Source organism: Cinclus cinclus, chromosome 3, assembly GCF_963662255.1.
Source record: "Cinclus cinclus chromosome 3, bCinCin1.1, whole genome shotgun sequence".
Classification (NCBI taxonomy): domain Eukaryota; kingdom Metazoa; phylum Chordata; class Aves; order Passeriformes; family Cinclidae; genus Cinclus; species Cinclus cinclus.
In genome coordinates this window covers 6,675,517-6,694,553 of record NC_085048.1, presented here as the reverse complement: position 1 = coordinate 6,694,553, position 19,037 = coordinate 6,675,517, and the positions used below count along the sequence as shown (strand labels likewise).

The 19,037-nt window shown below is 44.2% G+C and overlaps 1 protein-coding gene across 1 annotated transcript in view; it reads left to right on the top strand.

The window, feature by feature from the left end:
• LOC134042395 (protein eva-1 homolog C-like) overlaps nt 1–15,834 on the top strand; it is a 203,324-nt gene extending 187,490 nt beyond the window's left edge. Inside the window, exons 6-8 of the mRNA XM_062489655.1 lie at nt 4,373–4,537; nt 8,222–8,398; nt 15,464–15,834. Coding sequence (XP_062345639.1) covers nt 4,373–4,537; nt 8,222–8,398; nt 15,464–15,834 — 713 coding nt within the window. The remainder of the gene's footprint in view (nt 1–4,372; nt 4,538–8,221; nt 8,399–15,463) is intronic.
• The last annotated feature ends 3,203 nt before the right edge of the window (nt 15,835–19,037 follow it).

Here is a 19,037-nt window from a genome sequence, read left to right as displayed (position 1 = left end):
AATGAACAGAGGTGTGGTATTGACTGGCCTTTTCCATCTCTTAGCACTGCAATTCGGAATGTTGCTGCTTGTAGACACAGTAACTTTTTCTTTTCATCAACCCTGGGTTTTCCAGCCGCACAAGAAACTGCTTGTGTGAAAATTCCAGCAGAAGGCATCTCCCCAAAGTACAAATGAGGATACTGTCAGCAGCACCAGCATGTGCCTTTTCACACTGTCCTGCTGGCTGCTCCTAGGGACTCTGATGGGTCTGCTCTGCCCATGAGAGCACACTCTGGCTTTGATTTTCCTTCACTCCTGTTTCTGCAGTGGGGGGAGGCTGCCAGGCAGTGGAGGAGAGGTTTTACTGTTAGATTGGTGCCATCAATTCATTGCAAATGGGTAATGCAGTCTTGGGTTGGGAACTGGTATAAATTATTGCTAGCATGATGTTGATTTGGGCGGATGAACAGTGGGAGCTGGGATTGCTTTTAAAGCAGGCACAGAGGGATTATGTAAGGACTTGAAAGCCCATAATGGCAGAGGAATGAACCTGCTGATCTAAAAGCTCCCTTGCAGATTTATAGCCTAGAACCAACTTCTGCAGGTACCTTCAAGGAGTGTCACAACAATGGTGACACTTCTCCTGATTAAGTCCTGGCTTGGAATGGAATCCATGTGGTGATGTTTGAGTTGAACCCCAGGGTGAGTGGCTAAGCAGGGCTTGCCACCTGAAAAGTTAACACCTCTGCCTGTGCTTCTCAGATGCACAGCCCAAGTTGCTCTAGAATTTTATCATTTGGATAAATACCCACATCTCAGTGCTGACTGCTATCTCCTGAGAGACTGAAAGTCCCTAGAGGTCCCCAGAACAACTCATCTCCTCTCTTCCAGATGATCCCAGCTCATTTCTCATGTGCATTTTTAAGTGCAGGGCTCTTGACTATGAGGTGTGCTAACTTTGATTGAAACTCTTTCTTCCCCTCCTGTCCACATCCATCACTCATTCTGCTGACTGAGTTGCTTTAAATTCTCTGCTCGATTGCATGGAGAAGGACAAGTGCCAACCCTTCCCTGCTGGGATTTCTGTGCTTAGTACTGAAATAAGACTAACATCTTCTGTACTTTTTTTTCCTGGTGGTTTTAATAATAAATAACTTTCTTAGACACTTTGCTTCAACTCATGCCGTGCTTTGTGTCAGATGCACTCCTCTCTGGAGAATTTAAGGAGGGCATTTCAAAGGAACCAGATGTTTAATCTTTCTTGTGGAGTTGGCTGCCACACAGGAGCTAACTGGAAATTGTGAGGTATTTTACACTTGAGAAATGCTTTCTATTTCACAGTCTTTCTAAATCAAAAGAAAGCTGTGTATCGGCTAAGCATCATATAAACTAGAAGAGCAGACTTGCTGTGTGCCATCTCTTTGTGTACTCTTTGCAAAGATGGGCCTTTCCTGGAAAAATGTACTCAAGATATTTTTGGAGTCCACAGAGAAAACTGATCCCTTGAAATGGAAAAGTCCAACTTTGTATGCTGTAGACATCCTGTGCTGCACTAAGTTGCTTCCAGAGTTTTAAAGGGATCTAGTTGCTGAAGTGAAGAAAACCACCTCCTGGGATTTTGGAAAGTACCAAAGTGTGTGCTAATCACAGATGTTAAACACATGCCTGCTTTTGGGAATCTGTCCTCACAGCCACCTCTGTTTTATGGCACCAAATGACTACTTGATAGTGTTCTTACTTCCTCAACTATCCCAAAGAGGTAACAGCACAGCCCTAACTCCATATGGTGCTGGCACAATAGTACTCTCTATCAGTGCTTCCTCTTGAATACTTCTCCATCTCTACTCTTCCTTGGGATGCTGTTGACCAGTTGCTGACTGATTTAGCAATGTTTTGCTTTACCTGACTCCTTCCCTGCTCCTGTAGGTAGCATTAAAGTGGTGGTGGCACAGATGCCAAGATGGAAAAGCCATATCTCAGTTCTCTGGGCATGCTTAGGAACACCCAGAGCTGATGGTGTTTCTTTCCCCTATTTCACTCAAATGTTTAAGTGTTGGGTACTGTCACTTTTTCTGTGAAAGATGCAGGTCCATTCAGCCTGTCTTGTGCCCTGGTAATGGTCATGAATGGTGAGAGGTAAAGGAGATGTTTATGCAGACAAGTAAGTCTGAAACATAAAAGTCTTTGGCTTCATTTTCTTCCTGGATGCCTATCAACAGGTGACTGGGATGCAGTTTGGGTGAAAAGTGTATAAAAGAAAATGTCTTGTGTCTTTTAATTGCTTATCAGGTCCTCGGTCTGAGATACAGCAATAGGACTCTATTTTTGGAGTGTGCTGAACCCTGTGCCCTATACATCCTTTTGGGTGCCTCAAATACAGCACCCAGAACTGCAGTTCTCCTTGGCTGTGGTTTGCAGGATAATCTCTGTTCTATCCACCTCCTCTCCAGACTTTCTGATATTTCCCTGGCACAGGTATCCCCCTCATTCCTGTCTGGTTCCTACCAGGGGATGTGTTTTTTTGCTGCCTTCCAACTGTTGCCAATTCAGGTTTCGCTAGATACCGCTGTGCCAGCTCTTTGATATTCAGAAGCTGTGGGATTTTTGTCTGTTTTCTGACCTAGCATGACTCTACTAATGCAAGAACTTCAGTGCTGATGTCCTGGCAGCCCAATACAGGAGGTCAGTCTGTAAATCTAGTTACAATTTTCTTTGCCTCAGCAAAGACAGTAAGTTGGACATAATGTAAGCAAGATGGTTGGATCACTTCACCCACCAGTAATGTGGTGGGTGATGCAGGCAAATTTAATGGATGTAATTAAATCTTCTGTTCCAGTCTGGCAGCTGATTAGCTGCAGGGGGCAGGCAGGAATTTTCTTTCTGATCCAGAGTTGCCCTCTTTCCAAGTCCTCCTTCAAGCTTCTGCCAAGCATCTGAAAGTACTTTGCATTTTTAATTGTGCTTCTTCATGCCCCTGTGAAGGGTAGAGATGAGAGATAGCATGATCCCAAGTGGAACCCTGGGGAAACTGAGGCACTGGGAGGTGCCAGCCTACTTAGAATGAGAGAGGAAGGTGGTGTTAGACTTGGAGAAAGGGGAAATGGGCATCCCAGAAATCTTCTCTTGAAGATCATGTGGGTCTACTGAACTTGTGTCTAATGCTCAACAGTCTATATGTTAAGCACACTGAAGTCTTGGTTGTCTGCTATGCATTAATGTATAGTCACTGACAGGAAAAATAAATCTTCCTCATGTGGAAATTTTAATTTATATTTGTTTTTCATCACTTGATTCCTCTACTTTCTGAAGACAATGACCTGTATATATGTTTCTTCTCTTTGTATAGAGAGGCACTTTGCTCTGAAATAGCCTCAGGTATCGGCTGTGGCTGAGGAAGAGAACTGGTTCAGCTCCACAGCTGACTCCATTCTTTGTCCCTACAGGGCGAATTAGTGAATTTACTGTGTGGATTCGCCTTCAGTAGGTGTACACTGAGGTAGCTACACCAGCTTTGTTGTCTTTACCTGGTTGTACAGCTGAAGAACTGGCTTTGTAAGGAGGAGAAAACACTCCTGTTATTAGAGCATGCTTTGGTCAAAAGAAGACACCAGAGATTTCCAACAAGTCTGTCACTTATTAACCCATCATTTCACCTGCATATTGCTCATGCTGTGGCTGACAAAAGAGAGAGCAATAGGGATTACCTGACTCTCTGTGCTCCTTAGAATGGTGGAAATGGAGAATGGGCATTTCCCATCTTACAGCCTAAAACTCAGAGGGTCACAGGGTGGGGAGGGTTTCTTAAAGCAGGAATTTATTTTTGTGGTGGATTATTTAAGATTTATGATTTCATGTGAACAGCATCTTCTAGAGTCTGGTTTTGTGAATATGGAGTGGACAGAAACTTCTGATGTTCAGTCTTGAGGCAGCAGCTTGATGGTTGGAGAGAGGCAGGACTTCAGGTGTAGCTATAGCCCCCTTTGCTATAGGGCATCCTGTCCAGCCTGCTGTCATGGTAGGAACAGTGAGCTCTAACTGGAGTGCTCTGAAGCCTAGAGCTGAGGCCAAAGCCTGGCTTATTAAGTTCTATTTCAGTTTCTGAGATGAGTGTCTAAATAAAACATCTGAATCTGATCCTTAACCTAGTCTCAAGGCTTAGCTCTAAATAAACAGTATCTTAATCACTTCATGGTTTCCAGCATTCTCTCGTTGAATGTCTCTGTGCTGGCATTTGGAGAGCATTCATCATAGTGGAAAATGAGTGTCTGTTTGGGCTGCACGTGGTGTAATTAACTAACAGCTGAGCCCTAGCATGACATGACAATTCTCATTCTGGCCAGCTGAAATAACTCACTTTAACAACTGCGCTCTTCTTGCTCCTCTCTTTCAGTTCCCAAGAAGCTTCTGCATGAAACTCAGGCAAGACCAACCAACCAACAAGGGTATCAGAAGCCACATTTTCCGCTGCACCCAAGAGTGTTTGACCCCAATGTTGTAGGAGACGGCGTGTTCCTTTCGGATGTCTCTCCTTCCAACATAGAACGAGCTGTCCCAGGTAGCTGCCACCATTGTGATGTTGGCCCAAACCTAACTGTGTTGTGGTAACTGTTTCTCTCCATCTCCCCTTTTCTGAGCTTCTGTGTTGCTCCTAAATCCCATCCACGTCACAGTCAGAAAGGGCTGTGACAGGTCTGAGATGTGACCAGCGACAGGCTAAAGTGAACTGTGAAACTGTTCAAGAAACACCAGGTTTCTTGGAATAGCAGTTATAAACTTATTGCAGAAATATTTTCCAGATTTGTCTAATGGCAAAAAAAAAACCAAAAAAACCAAAAAAAACAGGGTGGAGACAGTAGATCTGCCTCATGGGACAGAGACATTTTCAGCTGAGCTTTGAAATACAATGCTATTTTCATAAAATGCAAAGTGAAGAGATATGAATGAAGTCAGATCTTTGCCATCTCTAGGATAGATGAGTAGGAGGAAGGGGTGGTGTATGAATAAAGGAAAAGCACAGGTGAGCATGTGCTGGGTTCCTTGGTGGCTTTGTGCTGTTTCCCAATATGCAGGAGATGGTTTATGACACTACTGAAAATCCCAGTCTGTGTTCCCAGAGATTCAGCTTGAGGGTCGGTGTGGGCAGAGCTTGTCTCTGTCTACACTCCTGACAAAGTTATTCCACAGCTTGGATAGTCAATTCACAAATAAATAAGAACTGGCAATAACAAGTTTGTCAGTTTGGAGGCCTTACTGAAAAACTGTAAAGAAAAAGTTTTAAGTTAGTCCCAGATAAATATTGTGATCCTGGACATTCTTTTTAGCAAGGAAAAATATCCTGAACTCATTTCCGCTCATCTAAATATTTTACTTCTACGGATGACACCTTTTGTTTAGTTTTCACATAGTTTATGTGAACTTTCAAACCCTTTTAAAATATTCACCAATTTTCAAACAAAGATGTAATTTCAAAATTAAAACCTAGAAGAATGTTTGAAAAATAACAAAATGTTTGGAAATTTCTGTAATGTCCCTTGCTGTTTTATTTATTTTATTAAAACTATTTACTAAAGTCAGCCAGGTATTATGAATAACTAACCTTTCCTGTGCTTATACTGTGGTGTTGGGCAAATTTACTGCTGGCTGAAAGAATTTTATTCAGCTTTGGTGTAAATTCACAGAGAAACCATTCGAGTGACTGGCAACAGCTGAGAAAGGGTGGTGAGGAGAAAGCCAGTAGTAGTGAGCTGATTGGGCATTGACACGTCTCCAAAGCTAGCAAGGAGGAATGAGAATATCTTTTAGTATGATCCTGAAAGGATTGGCAGACTGGGGAACTAAACAGTGTAGCAGCACATGGCCCCTGTGAAATTGTGTGTGTTTGTTTTTTCCCTCCTGCGTAAGTCCGTTCATTTTCTGTCTTCCGTGTCTGTGCTTGTACAGTCCTGCCAATGATAAAACCAGTTCTGTGGTTTTGTGGTGCTCTTTGCTGGAGTGAGTTCAGTGTATGCAGACCAGCATTCATTTAAAAGCATGTTTGATTGCATCTGTTCATTTGACAAGTTAGATGTGGGGAAAAAAAAAAAAATGGAATTCTTCTTACATCTCACATCTTGCATCTTGTGAGAAGTTTTCTTACTTTGTCTACTGAAGACACTGTTGTTGCACATGGTTTACAAGGACTGCTCCAAACCCAACAGAGGTGGTGTCCCTCTGACACAGGAAATTTTTATGAGATTATATCCTGCTGGAGCCCTTCATTTTCCTCGATTGTGAAGGGATTTTAGAGTAATTAATTCAGAGCCAGACCTCAGTCAGGAGACATCTCAGGCAGGATTCAGTTACCCCGTTATAAATGTGTCATTTGTGATGACCTGGGGTGTTCACCTGGCTGCTAGAAGGGTGAGCATTTCCCCTGCATCCCTGCTCATACCTGCCATCTCTGTATGGATTTCCTCCTGACCCTGGGGTGTCTTTGATATCTGTGTCTGAGCAAATACATTGAGCTTTAAGTGTCTGATGTGGGGAGAGCTGAATGACTCTCTGCTATCCATCAACTACTAGCAAGATTCTCTTGCCTTAGTTTAGATGCTACTTGAGATGCTCTGAAATACCCAAGTTTTAGGTTCAGTTTTCAGAAGTTAAATATTTACCCCTTTCTGTGGATTTTCTTGAAACAGTAGCAGGGAAAAATTTGAACACATACACAGGCAGATTTACCAGACAGGGAGGATAAAGAGGATATTAGAGGGCATGTTAATCTGAATTTTAAAATGCTGCTGTTGATTTCCTGCTGAATGTGCCCTCGGACCTTCTGTGTCCCTCTTGCACAAGGGATCTCCTAAAGCAAGAGGCTCTTGGAATATTTTATGCTTTGGGATATGACACCCAAGAACTCATGTTTAAACACTTAAGTCCAGTCATTAACACTGGGTAACCTTGAACATGTGGCTTTCCCAAGGCCATTCAATGGCAGAGGTACAGCTGTGCCCACATTCCTTGGGGCTGATCCCTCACTGTGACACCTGGACATCCATCCCCGCTGGTTCTTTTTGAGGCAGATTAGAAGTTGGCATAACTGCACACACATTCGTGTCCTCAGTCCCTCTCCATCCAGTATTACCTGTTCTCTTTGACACCCCTCACTTTCTGTTACTGCTTCCTTGGGGTGAGCTGCTTCCTGGCACCCATGGTAGGAAGCTGAATGTGATGTCTCATGTTCCTGGGTTTGCAGGGAAAGGAGATGGATCAGGCAGCCAAGGAACAAAGACCATCTCACATCACAACTCCTGCCTTTGCTTGCATGGCACTAATGGCATCACTGGAGTTGGAGCTGGCAGTGTCCTGAATTTAATTCCTGCAGATAAGTGGAAGCCAGGTGCAAGTCTGTGATTTTACAGAGTGGTGCTTGCTTTTGGCCAGACCTAGACACCTAGAGAAGGGAACCTGAAAATCTATAATAGCTACAGTTAACAACTCACATGGATGGTGGAGCTGGATCCTGGGCACTGACTTTTTCCTGTGTTGAAAACAATTACTGTTTTGTGAGTAGTGGGGGTGTCTGCCTGCAGATCAAGGTGTGGGGAGCCCTCAGCAGCGAGCTGATAAGGTCTGAAAGGGTCTCTTTGAGCCTTCTGGAATGAACTGCCTCCTTAGCTCCAGTCTTCAACAAATAAAACCAAATCATTAACCCATGTTCACTCACCTCTCCAGAGGGGAAATGGTGTCTGTGTGAAACACAATACGAGCGGGCTTCTGAAGGAAGTAATAAACTCAGGTCTGCCCTTCCCCACGAAGGCTGGAGGGAAAGCAAGCACGTCTGTTTGCCAGGTGTGGAGGAATCACTACAGCACCACACCAGCAGAGGGTTGTAGGCTCTGCCTGTGTTTTCCAGTCCTTCTTACAAGCCTAGCTGAACCCACTGTTGATAAAGGCTCCTTTGATTTACATAAGAGAAAAGAAACCTGATTATATGTTTGCTGTAGCATAGGTGGGTGTGTCTAAGTGGTGACATGAAAGAGCAGGAGATGGGGGAGACATGATGATGCCTGGATGCAGATGGGGTAAGTGCTCAGCTGAAGCTGCTTGACAAGTTTTAGTAAGCCCCCAAAAAAGGGGCAAATTTGAGTGGCTCCCTGTTGAGCAACTCCGGATTTCTGAACACAGCTGCTGACCTGGTGGGGATAAGGTAGGGTAGGGCTGGGTCACATTCTACATTCCTCATTCCCTTTCTGTGTCAAAGCAGAGAAGAAGAAAGGGAGGTCAGCCACTTTCTACCCTGTGGACAACACCCCTCTCCTGCTCCCTGTGGATGAGACACAACCGCCGGCGCTCAGTAGCAGCAGCATGGAGCCCGTGGGTGTTGGCACAGAGATGGCCCTGCTCAGCAACATCCTGGCAGCCTATGCCTTCATCACAGGTACGTCTGGTGGCTCACATCTCCTGGGATCCTGCAAGCTTTTTGTAGACCCTCCTTCCACAGTCACCTGGGGCTAAATCTGCCTCTCTGAACTGTTTGTTCATTCTTCTCTCAGCGAATTCTCCCTTGAAAGACCTGACCTGGGCAGCTCTAGCAGGCAGTGTTTAACAGAGTTTATGGTGCGCTGCTTTCCACTGGGTCTGCTCTCATCTGGAGTGAAATACAATGTAATCTTACATGTGGTATTATTCCTAATGCTTCATTTTCCTGGAGATCAAAGCCTGGCTCATTACAGAGGCAAGTTTGTTGTCCTGTAATTTGGAAAATAAGCAGCACGCAAATCTTTACGCTGCTTAAGAGAATTTGGCTTATCTTCAGTAGAAGTGTGAAGATGAAGTAACTTGAGAGTCTAGTTAATTGTATATTTAAATCTGGTTTAGAGTAAGATTTTCTTGGATCACAGTTTATCTTTCACCCACGTGTATCTTTCAAGTAACGGGGGAGAAGTTTTCTAAAAAAATTCACTTTAAAAGGTGAAAGGAAAGTGACAGAACCAGGGGGAATGCCTTTAAACTGAAAGACAGTGGGTTTAGATTAGAAATCAGGAAAAAATTCTTTACTGTGAGGGTGGTGAGACACTGGCACAGGTGGCCCAGAGGGGTTGTGGCTGCCCCATTCCTGGAAGTGTTCAAGGCTATATTAACTATAACTCCAGTATTTATGAGCTACTTTTTTCATGTCTGCCTGCTAATTCAGTCTTAACTAATTCATTAAACAGTAGTGCATTCTTGGTGCCCTGCTCTTGCTGAGATGCCACCGTGCTGCTAATCCAAGTGTTTGGATTTGAAGCTAGCTTGGGCTTTGCACTTTGGAACCACTGGGTAGATTGCACTGGTAGAACCACTGGTGAGAGTGTTTCTGCATATTATTAAGTGAAGGGCTCTTCTAAAAGGACCATGGAAGGGTTATGGAAATTTCTGCTCTTCTATACATCCAGTGCTGGCATCAGGATTCATCTTTTCATGACAGCCCTCAGAGTCAGGCAGATTAAATGGAATTAGTAGTGCTCTTCACAGAAGATAGCTGAGTAAGATAGATTTGTTTTCTTGCATGAGTATCTCCAAAGAAAAGTTAGAAAAACAAGCTTTAAAAGAATCTTCTGTCTATCCCATTTCTCCCCCCTTCCTTACCTACAGCTATCATTTTTTTACATGAGAATAACTACCTTCCCATCCCTACTATAAAACAAAATGCTGCTGATATTGTGTTCCCCATCTGAACAGTAAAGGGCAGAGAAAGTTGTAGGATTAATGGTCCAGGATAGTTGGGACTGTGGTTCAGGGCTGCTGACAGTGCTCCATGGACTTTGCTTCCATTGACCACAGCAGAACTCTTTGACTCTATGTTGGTTTTAGGGCACAAGGTCTTAATTCATCCCCATCACAAGGTGTCAGCCATGGCAGGAACCTCCAGATTTCACTGCAGCACAAACAACTCTAACTATCCTGTTGCTGTGGGATTTGCCTTCTCTGTCTTCTTGTGGTTTCCTCATGTTGTGTTCACATGCACTGGATGTCAAATAGGTAAATTCAGACCTCAAAACTTTGGTTTCGAGTGCTGAGTTCAGGACTTGGTTGCTTATGTTTTCCAATGTATCATGGAACCATAGAATGGTTTGGATTGGAAGAGACCTTAAAGATCAGCTGGTTCCCATATTCCTCACCATTGCTGTTAGGTGGGTTTCAGTCTCAGTGACATGCATGTCCAGTTTGTTATTTATTATAAAATTATTTGTTGACTGACCCATGAATTGAAACAGGAGGTGTTCTAAACCATCTTTATGTGCTGCATGTAATTTAGCCTCTGCTTTTAGTGGAAATGATGGATTTGTCATGATTTATTTTGTTGTATGTGAGTATGAAGACGTTTCAGCTTATTACTTCAAAGACAAGCTGTGTCACAGGGCACAAATACAATTTGCATAAAACTAGAGCACTGCCAAGCTCTAGCTGGGATGCCTCTTCGTATTGCATATTTTGAACAGCAGAGCAGTTGGATTTTTTTTGTGCATGCCTGAGTTTGGGGCCCTGAAGGCAACTCAAGCCACAGCTGATGTCCATAGAGGATCCATTATAGTGGCTCGGGAGAGGCTGGGTATTGAGCAGCCAGGGAGGGCTGGTTCTGAGTCACACATCTTCCCACTGCTCCTGACCACAGCTCTGGTGACAGAGAAACAGTAGTGCAAGAACTGCTCTGTTCCATGACACTCAAAACATCCCTCAGGTGCTCTCTGCAAGCCCAAAGTGCTGCATTCCCTGTATTAATGAGTTGTCTCATAATAGGAGTTTGCAAAAGAAAATTGTAAATAGGCAGGGGCAACATAAAAAAGTAGTTTTTCTCTTGGGGCAGAAGGTGGTGGATACCCTCAGATCCACTGCAGGAAAATTAAGCTGTGGTTTTTGCTATTTTTTGGGTCAAAGTGCAAGCTTGAAAGGATGATCTTCTCTACTGCCTTTCCTCTCTCCTGGCAGTGGGTTTTATTTTAGCCTGGGGAGAGCATCCACAAATAGTGGAATCCCTTCTGTGCTCAGTGGTGTTCCCATTTTCTGCACAAAATTGCAGTTTTTGGTGGGCGTCTGCACATGAAGAGTCTGCAGACTCAGTCACTCACACATGCAGAGTCCTGCAGTGCACACAGAAGTGCCAGTATTAGCAAAGGTCTCTGTGCTCATTTCCACCATCTTTTTGACTGATGTTCCCATATAAGAGCTGGGAATCTTCCTATGGACAACTGAATAGAATAAATCACAGCACAGCAGGAAGCAAAAGAGTCCTGGTTTGCAGCTATTATAGTCAGATATCAGAGCCAGTTAGGTGTCAGCCTCATCCCAGATTCCAGAACCTATTTCTTCAGAAACAGCAGAAAAGTGTGAATAATGCCAATGAGGAATGAAATTAGTAGCTGATCCAACACATGCATATTATTTAGAGTTCAGCCTTGCAAAATACTTAGAGACACCCTTTATTTGAAAGCTGATTTTCTTTATAGAAGTAGGTTTTTTAATTAGAGGCAATCTCTGCCTACAAACCTCAGACCTGTTATTTGTTGTGGATCTGTTCCAAAACCTGCCTAAATGTTTGGAAAGACTTCACCAGTCTCAGTGACAGCTGGAACTATCTTTGCAGTCACAGACTATCAGCAAGACCAGAAGCATCCCTCGTGGTTTTATAAATATTAAACATTCAAAATGTATCAGAGCTCTTCCAGCTTTTCATTTTGGACAGGAGTCTTATCCCAGTTTTGTCACTGCATTCAGGATGAAGCACTTGGAGGGAAACCTCTACAAATTCCTGTTTTATTCTTCTTTCATAAGCAAAGCTTTTCTGCCAAGTTATTAACAAGAGGCTTCCAAAATGCAGCCCAGGGGACATCATTCCAAATTTTAGACTGCTTGGCCTGAGCCTTATTAATAAGGGGCTCCTGGAGAGCTTCCTCTGATCTATCAGGGGATTTCAGCAGCCTGTGGGGCTGACTGTAAATTCCCTAGAAGATATTGCTCCTACTGTTTGTCTGGCCGTATTTAAAGCTGAACGTTTTACTGGGGGCCCTCTAAAATTTTCCTTCCCACTGAGGTTTTGGAATGCATGAAGCCATTACAGGAAGCCAGCAGTGTTAATGCCTAGATTGTTTTTTTATTTATCGAAACAATTCATTATAATAGCAATAACAGCCTTGGCCTGGGGCATTTCCTGGGGAATTAATGGCAGTCTGGGCTGATGCTCCCAGCAGATTGTTAGCCCTCAGGAAACAAGCTCCATAATCGCTGCTGGTTTGGTTGGAAAAATAAAATAAAATGTGTTTCTAATTGTTTTGGCCAGTTTGAGTGCCTAGAAAATGGTGACTTTTGTGCGGAAGCTTATGTAGAGCATATATCTTTTGTCTGCATGGACTAATTTCAGCCTTGAATCAATGACATCTTTATCAATGCTTTCAGTCCAGAGAGGGAAATATAAGGAAGGAGAAAGGTAGCACCAGCCAAAGAGATTGGCAGAAACTGGATCCCTCTGGAAGCTCTGAGCTGTCATCCACAGCATTGGAAGAAAGAGCTTCAGTAATCAAAATCTATGTTTTAATGAGTATATACACACGTACACACACAAGAATGCACATCAAAATGGTGCTAACGCCTGCTACTCATGTCTGTATACTTTTAAAGAGCTTTTTTTCAAGTATAAATGAGTGTTTTGAGGAGCTCCACTGTTGGTGTGATGAATCTGGGCTACCTTCGAGCTTTTGGAAGGTGCTGGGCTTCCGTTTGCTGAGGGAGGTGCCCCCAAATCTAGGTTATTGCTGACTTGGCAACTTCAAGTGGGAAAAAGCAGAGCCTGTGGTTTTTAGCTTAAGTTGCTCTTTCTGCTGTGAAAAAAGGAGATGCTGCTGTGCAAGTGGACTTGTATGTATGATAAATGCCAAGAGTGCAGCTGAACACAGGGTTACATCTCTGTGAGGAAGTCCAGACAATGTCTCAGATGTTGACAGAGTAGCTGTAGGAGCTCATAAATGCCACTGGAGCCCAAAAATTCAATTATAGCTCTTGCACTGCATGAAGGGCTGTACGGACGAGCACAAGCAGGGGAAGAAAAATGGTTGCTTAAGTAGCAATCAAGGTAAAATTGCTCATGAACTGGATATAGTAGCATGGAAAAAGGAGTATGGAGAAGAAAGGAAAAGCAGGACACGGACAAAATCCAGGGCAGAAAATCCACATGTGTCTGTGTCTCAGGCTCCAATCCATGTTTTTTTAATGAGTTGCTCTAAGGGAGCGAGCAGTGGAACTAATGCAACCAAATCAAGCCCATTTGTGTGCAGAATGTGATGCTCAGGGAAGTGTGCATGGCATCCTCTCAGCCAGGCAGAGCCAAGACAGACTGCAGTCAGTGCCTTCCAGTACAAACACCCCAGTTCTGCTCAGTTGCTCACACTCCCATGCTCCAGGTGTCCCCAGAGCCCTTTTTAGGGCTACCTGCAAAAGGAACTGAGTGATTACTGTCCTTAGTTAAAATGCACCTGGAGGTATAAGTATTATCAGGTAGGGACTCTGCTTGCTTTTCCTAGGTTTTTTTTGTGTTTTATTTATTTTTTTTTTATTTTTATTTTTTTTTTGCTTTTTCCTCCTACTGCACAAAGGAGGCTGGAGTTTTAATTTGAGTCCTGACCCTTGAATTCTGAGTAGCCATTGCCTTCACTGGAGGCAGGATTTCACTCAGCCAGGCTTCTGCAGGGGCCATTGGCACATTCTCCTTGCCTGCTCTGGTATCTTCTCTTTCACCTTTGGAATTGTGCTGTCTCACTTTTGTCAAAATATCTTAGTTTAAAGGCTGTGGCTTTGATCTCACTTGACCTTCCAACTACTGCTGCATTTCATAGAGATGTTTGGTTGGAAGGTACCTTACAGACCATCTAAAGACCATCAGTTCTAACCCCACCCTGTCATGGGCCCACTGGCTTGTTCCATTTACTGTCCTGCTTGTTCTTTGCATTGCAGCTGAGTTTGCTAGAGGCTGGTCCACCTCTTTCTTTTTTTGGACTTATCTGCTGCACTTTCCTCATCTTTCTTTGTCCTGTCTTTATCCTGATTTTTCCCATGTCATCCACATCAACCACTCTTGGATCAGTCTAATGATTTATTAGCCAATTTTCAGATTATCTTGACATCTTCCACCTTGGCTCATCAGTCACCTTTGAGATTCACTTGGGAGAGAAGTGAAGAGTACGATTTCATCTCTGTAACAGTTCCATGAGCACCTCCAGGCACTGAACTACACACTGCCTAGAACAGCACAAGCCAGTGTTTGGGCTTTGGCCATAGACTCAGAGAATAATTTAGGTTGGAAGAGGCATGTGCAGGTCACCAGGTCCAATCTCCTACTCAGAACATGGCTAACTTCAAATTTAGGGCCAGCTTTGAAATTAGAGCGGGGTCTTGCACTGTTGAATTTTGAACATCTCCAAATAGTTTCCAGTTCACCTTTTACAAACTTTGCTTTAGGAGATTGGCTGTAAAGGGCACTTCTAAAAGCACTGTGCAGGGAAGTGAAGACTGTTAGCTACAGAGATCTTTTGGGGCCAAATGTCAGGGTCTCAGCTGGTGGAAGCTGTTATGGATCCATCTCTGGGTTCAAGGGTATAAAATTCATCTAAGGAAGTAACTCCATCCTTGAGCTCAAGACACCCAGCAGACACTGCAGAGTAGAGCTGGCCTTGACACTTCTGCTCAGTTCACCTTTACCCATTTAGTGTACCAATAAACCAGGATGATTCAGCCCAGGGGAATGGCTGTAACAGCATTTATCATAATTATACTTATAAGTAGTCCCATGAACCACAAAAAAAAAAAAAAAAGAAAAAAAAGGAGGTAGTAAATAAACAAGATGACCTATTTTGAAAGGCATTGTGGATCCTTTGGAGTCTTGTTATATCACCTCAGAAATGTGGCTGTGCAGGACTCATCCTGTTGGTGCACTGACTCCAGCACAGGTAGATATTTTGGTGGTCTGGGCAGGGAGCCAGCACTCTTGCCTTAGATAAGCAAATGAAGTCCATGAATAAATAATGTGCATTTTTGCCATGCTGCCAAGCCTCCCATTTCAGCTGGGCTGCACAGCACAGGGCATATAAAGTTTTTTGATAATCCTTATGCCTGGTTTGAAGGCAGTGGATGTGACAGCAAGATGCATTTACCTGCAGCTGGCTGCACAGCACCTTGGTGTCGAACCCGTGGGAATCAGATTTACCCCTGTGGGCTGCTCCCTTCCCTTCCAGACAACTCCAAAACACAACTGCAGCAAACCCACATTCTGCATGCGGGCAAATGCCTTGGCAGCAAATCCACGGTTTAAATTCCTCATTGTCCTGGGGGGAGTAGGCAGAGGAGGCCATGGAAGTGAAAGCAGCCACCGGAAAGTCGGTCCCTCCAGAGCTGTTCTGGTGCGCGCACGGAGGGGCCGAGCGTGTTCTGTTCTTTGAAGGGTTCTTTTCCTCTCTCATTTCCTTTGTCCTCGCAGAAAACCCCGAGCGGGCCGCCCTGTATTTCGTGTCCGGAGTGTGCATCGGACTCGTGCTGACCCTGCTGGCGCTGGTGCTGAGGGTGTCCTGCCGGACGGACTGCAAGCGCTCCTCCTCCAAGAAACCTCCTCGGGAGCGGGAGAGCGACAGCGACAGCAGCGACAGCGACGACGACTCGGACACCACGTCGGACCTGTCTGCCCGCAGGCACCGCAGGTTCGAGAGGACTTTGAACACGAACGTGTTCACGTCGGCGGAGGAGCTGGAGCGAGCGCAGCGGCTGGAGGAGCGGGAGCGCATCATCCGCGAGATCTGGATGAACGGGCAGCCCGACATCCCGGGCACCAGGAGCCTCAACCGCTACTACTGAGCCGGGCTCCGGGGCTCCAGCGCTCCTGCCCCGCGCCGCCGCCGGGAGGAGACGGAGGGATCAATGGGACGTGAGGTTTCCCCATTTTCCCGTCGGCTGTGCCACCCGGAGCGGTGCGGATGGACAGCAATCAAGATTTCTCCGTCTCGCTTTCCCTGACGTCTTGGTATCAGCCCTCTTCCCGGGACGCTTTCTGGTTTCAAAGAAGCGATTGCCAGCTGCGTTTCTGAGGAGCAGGCAGGGAGGAGGCAGTGGCAGCTCTGCCATGTGGGATGTGGCGCTGGGCACACCGTGGTGTGAGTGCTCCTGCCTTGGCTGGGGACGGAGGCTGTCCAGGATTTGGTCTCCATTTAGGATTTTTTGGTTTCCCTTTCCTGAGGACTGTGGGAGAATTGTGAACAAAATGACAACTCTGGAAACATGATTTGGGGAGGGAGGGGAAGGTGCATCCTGACCGATTGTCTTGTGACTTCAGAAGCCATGAGATTAACCTAATTAAAACCCAACAGCAAATAGGACTTATTAAGAACTGGGGTTGGGGGGGAGGGGGATCCTTCCATCGTGAAATCATCTCGGTGCTTGGATGTTTGCCATAGTGTATTCAGTTATTTATGGCCGTCTTTTCATCCTCCTTTTCAATGGGAACATTTAGGCTTTTTTTTTTACTGACACCTCAGGGATAAAATCCTATTTTTTTTTTGAGACTGCTTTCCCTGCTGGCCCCTGTCAAACACAACCCAACCCATCTCCAACAGTGAAATTCTGGTAATATAAGAGGCATGTCAGTGACTAGTGAGAAGTTAACAACCTCAAAGAGGTTGAAAAAGGTTTTCTTTTTGTTTTGTTTTAAATATATATATATATTTGAAGATGCTGCACAGGAATGTGCCTTATTATTTTTGTTGTTGTTGTTGTTGTTAATCTACAGTTTTCCTATGGATAGCAATGCACAATGTTTTATATATTTTATTAAAAAAATAAAATTTTAAAAAAGTCTGTGTTTACCAGAGGAAAACCAACACAGAAGAAGCCATGTCTGACAACAAAATGGGTAATAAATGCTAAATAAACTCTGGTTTGCTTCAATACAATTGAATTTGCATCATCACTTTTGGCATAGTTGTTGCTTGAGAGAAATCTTTGGAAGAGTAGCACACCTCTGCAAGCAATCAAGGCTGATGTTTTCTGCATGCAGGGAACTGGTAGCAAGTTTTTTTGTTTTTTTTTTTTTTTTGGCTGCAGCCCATCTATCAACTTCTGTGGTGCCCATGGGCAGGAGATCTTAGCAACGGGTTGGTTACTCAAGGGGCCACCTCAGAGTGATTTCATGATGCTTTGGGTCTGTCCCCCATACTCACATCATACCTGGGCCAGAAGCAAATGTTAAATTAACTGAAAAAAAAAAGTACGGAAGAAAATGTGCAATGTTTTAGTGCTTCTTCTTTTGTCCCCTGGACATCACCCTCTTCACTCCCCAAGCAGCAGTTCACATCACCTCAGTTGAAGAACTTGGTGTTTCTCACATCTTCACATCTGCACAGCACTGCTGTAGCCTGTGTGGCCTTGGGCTCTGCTCCCCTGTCATTTAGGCATGGAAATATATTTTCCAGAATCTTAAGGGTTTGCAAAGAAAATAAAGATCAAAAGTTCTGACTGCTCAGAGCTTTTCCGGAACTTTAAGGAGAGATTGAAATGGGTGAACCTGCCCACAAGATGACTGAGGGTGTTATAAGGGATCGTGTGCTGTGCCAAACAGCTGCATGGTGGGGCAGACCCTGACACTTGGGGCCTTCTTGGCAGTCTTTGGGATCACTGGGGCTTTTCCCTGAATGAGGAGAGCTGCGTTGGAGGTGCCCACAAACATTCCTTGTGGCTCTTGCAGGGTGAGAGCAAATCTGAGTACCTGCAGCTGGTGGCACTGGCAATGTCTGAGGTCAGGCTGGCTGGTGAGAGGTGGCTCCACCTGGGAAGGCAAGTTGAGCACTGTGGAGTGGCTCTGGGCCTGGTTCTGTGAATGGAAAGGCTCAGTATTGAATTGGAATGTGATTTTTGAGTCTAATATGTAGAAATAAAGCAGGAGGCAGGTCCCAATCCCCGATGCATTTCCAGGTGCTTTAGCTGGAATGTTGAACACATTCTGCTGAGAGTGTTGAGGAGCAAAGACAGGGTGAGGTCAGCAGGGTCAGTTCTGTTGGCCATGTGTTTTCCCCTACAGTGATACAGTCCCTAAACCTTGGTGATTAAAGGACAGCTTGTTTTCAGATTTAGAATGCTGTGTCCTGGGAGATAGCTTCCAAAACTGATTTAAAAAATGTTATAAATGAATGGATTTATGTGTATGATTTTCCCAAATGACTTTTTTTTTGACCAGAGGAAAGAACAACTGTGGTAAATCTAAGTATACCTGATATGCAACTGTGGGATAAAAATATCTGCTTCAAATGTAAATCACAGCCAAACTTGAGTCACAAATGGATGAACAGTCCTCCCTCAGCATCCTTAGTGCTGCTGTAAATCTTCTGGATGATGTTTGAAATAAAAAGGAGCAGAGTTGAGCAGACAAGCCCATCACAGCCTTGCCCCAGGTAAAAAGATGTCTCACCATCTTCACACCACAAGCAATACCTTCAGGCACTTTCTAGCTTCTATTTTATCTCAGGGACTTGCATTTCTAAGAAAACTTCGACTAAAGAAAAAGGAAAATTGCAATGTTTTGAGCTATGGAAAACACTTTAACTAATTTGGTAACTATTTCTTGATTTGTCTCAAAAGTGGTCAATAATTTTTCTGAGGGGAAAAAAACACAGTCAAAATTCATGGGGTAGGAGTTTGCTGGTTTTCCTTTAGCTCTAGCAATGAGCAAAACCAGTCACCTGGAGCATGGAAGAGCTGGATTCACTGGGGGTAGGGTCAAATCTGTATTTCTTACCCTGCAAAAGAGCATTTTAACCATATAGAAGTTTAGACCTGTCTGGTTTCCACCTTCTGTGTTGTGCTCAATGTGTCATATGAAATATTAAAACACTCATAGAGCCAGGGAGCAGAGAACAATTGCTTTTCTACCAGCCTACTGTGAATCCTTCTTGTAGGAGGTTATGCAAAGATCCGCTCTCCTACTTCTATGCTTAATTAATTTTTTACATTAAAATGAAATATTATTTCCAGAATAACATTCTTCAAATTCCCCATGGTGTATAAAGGAG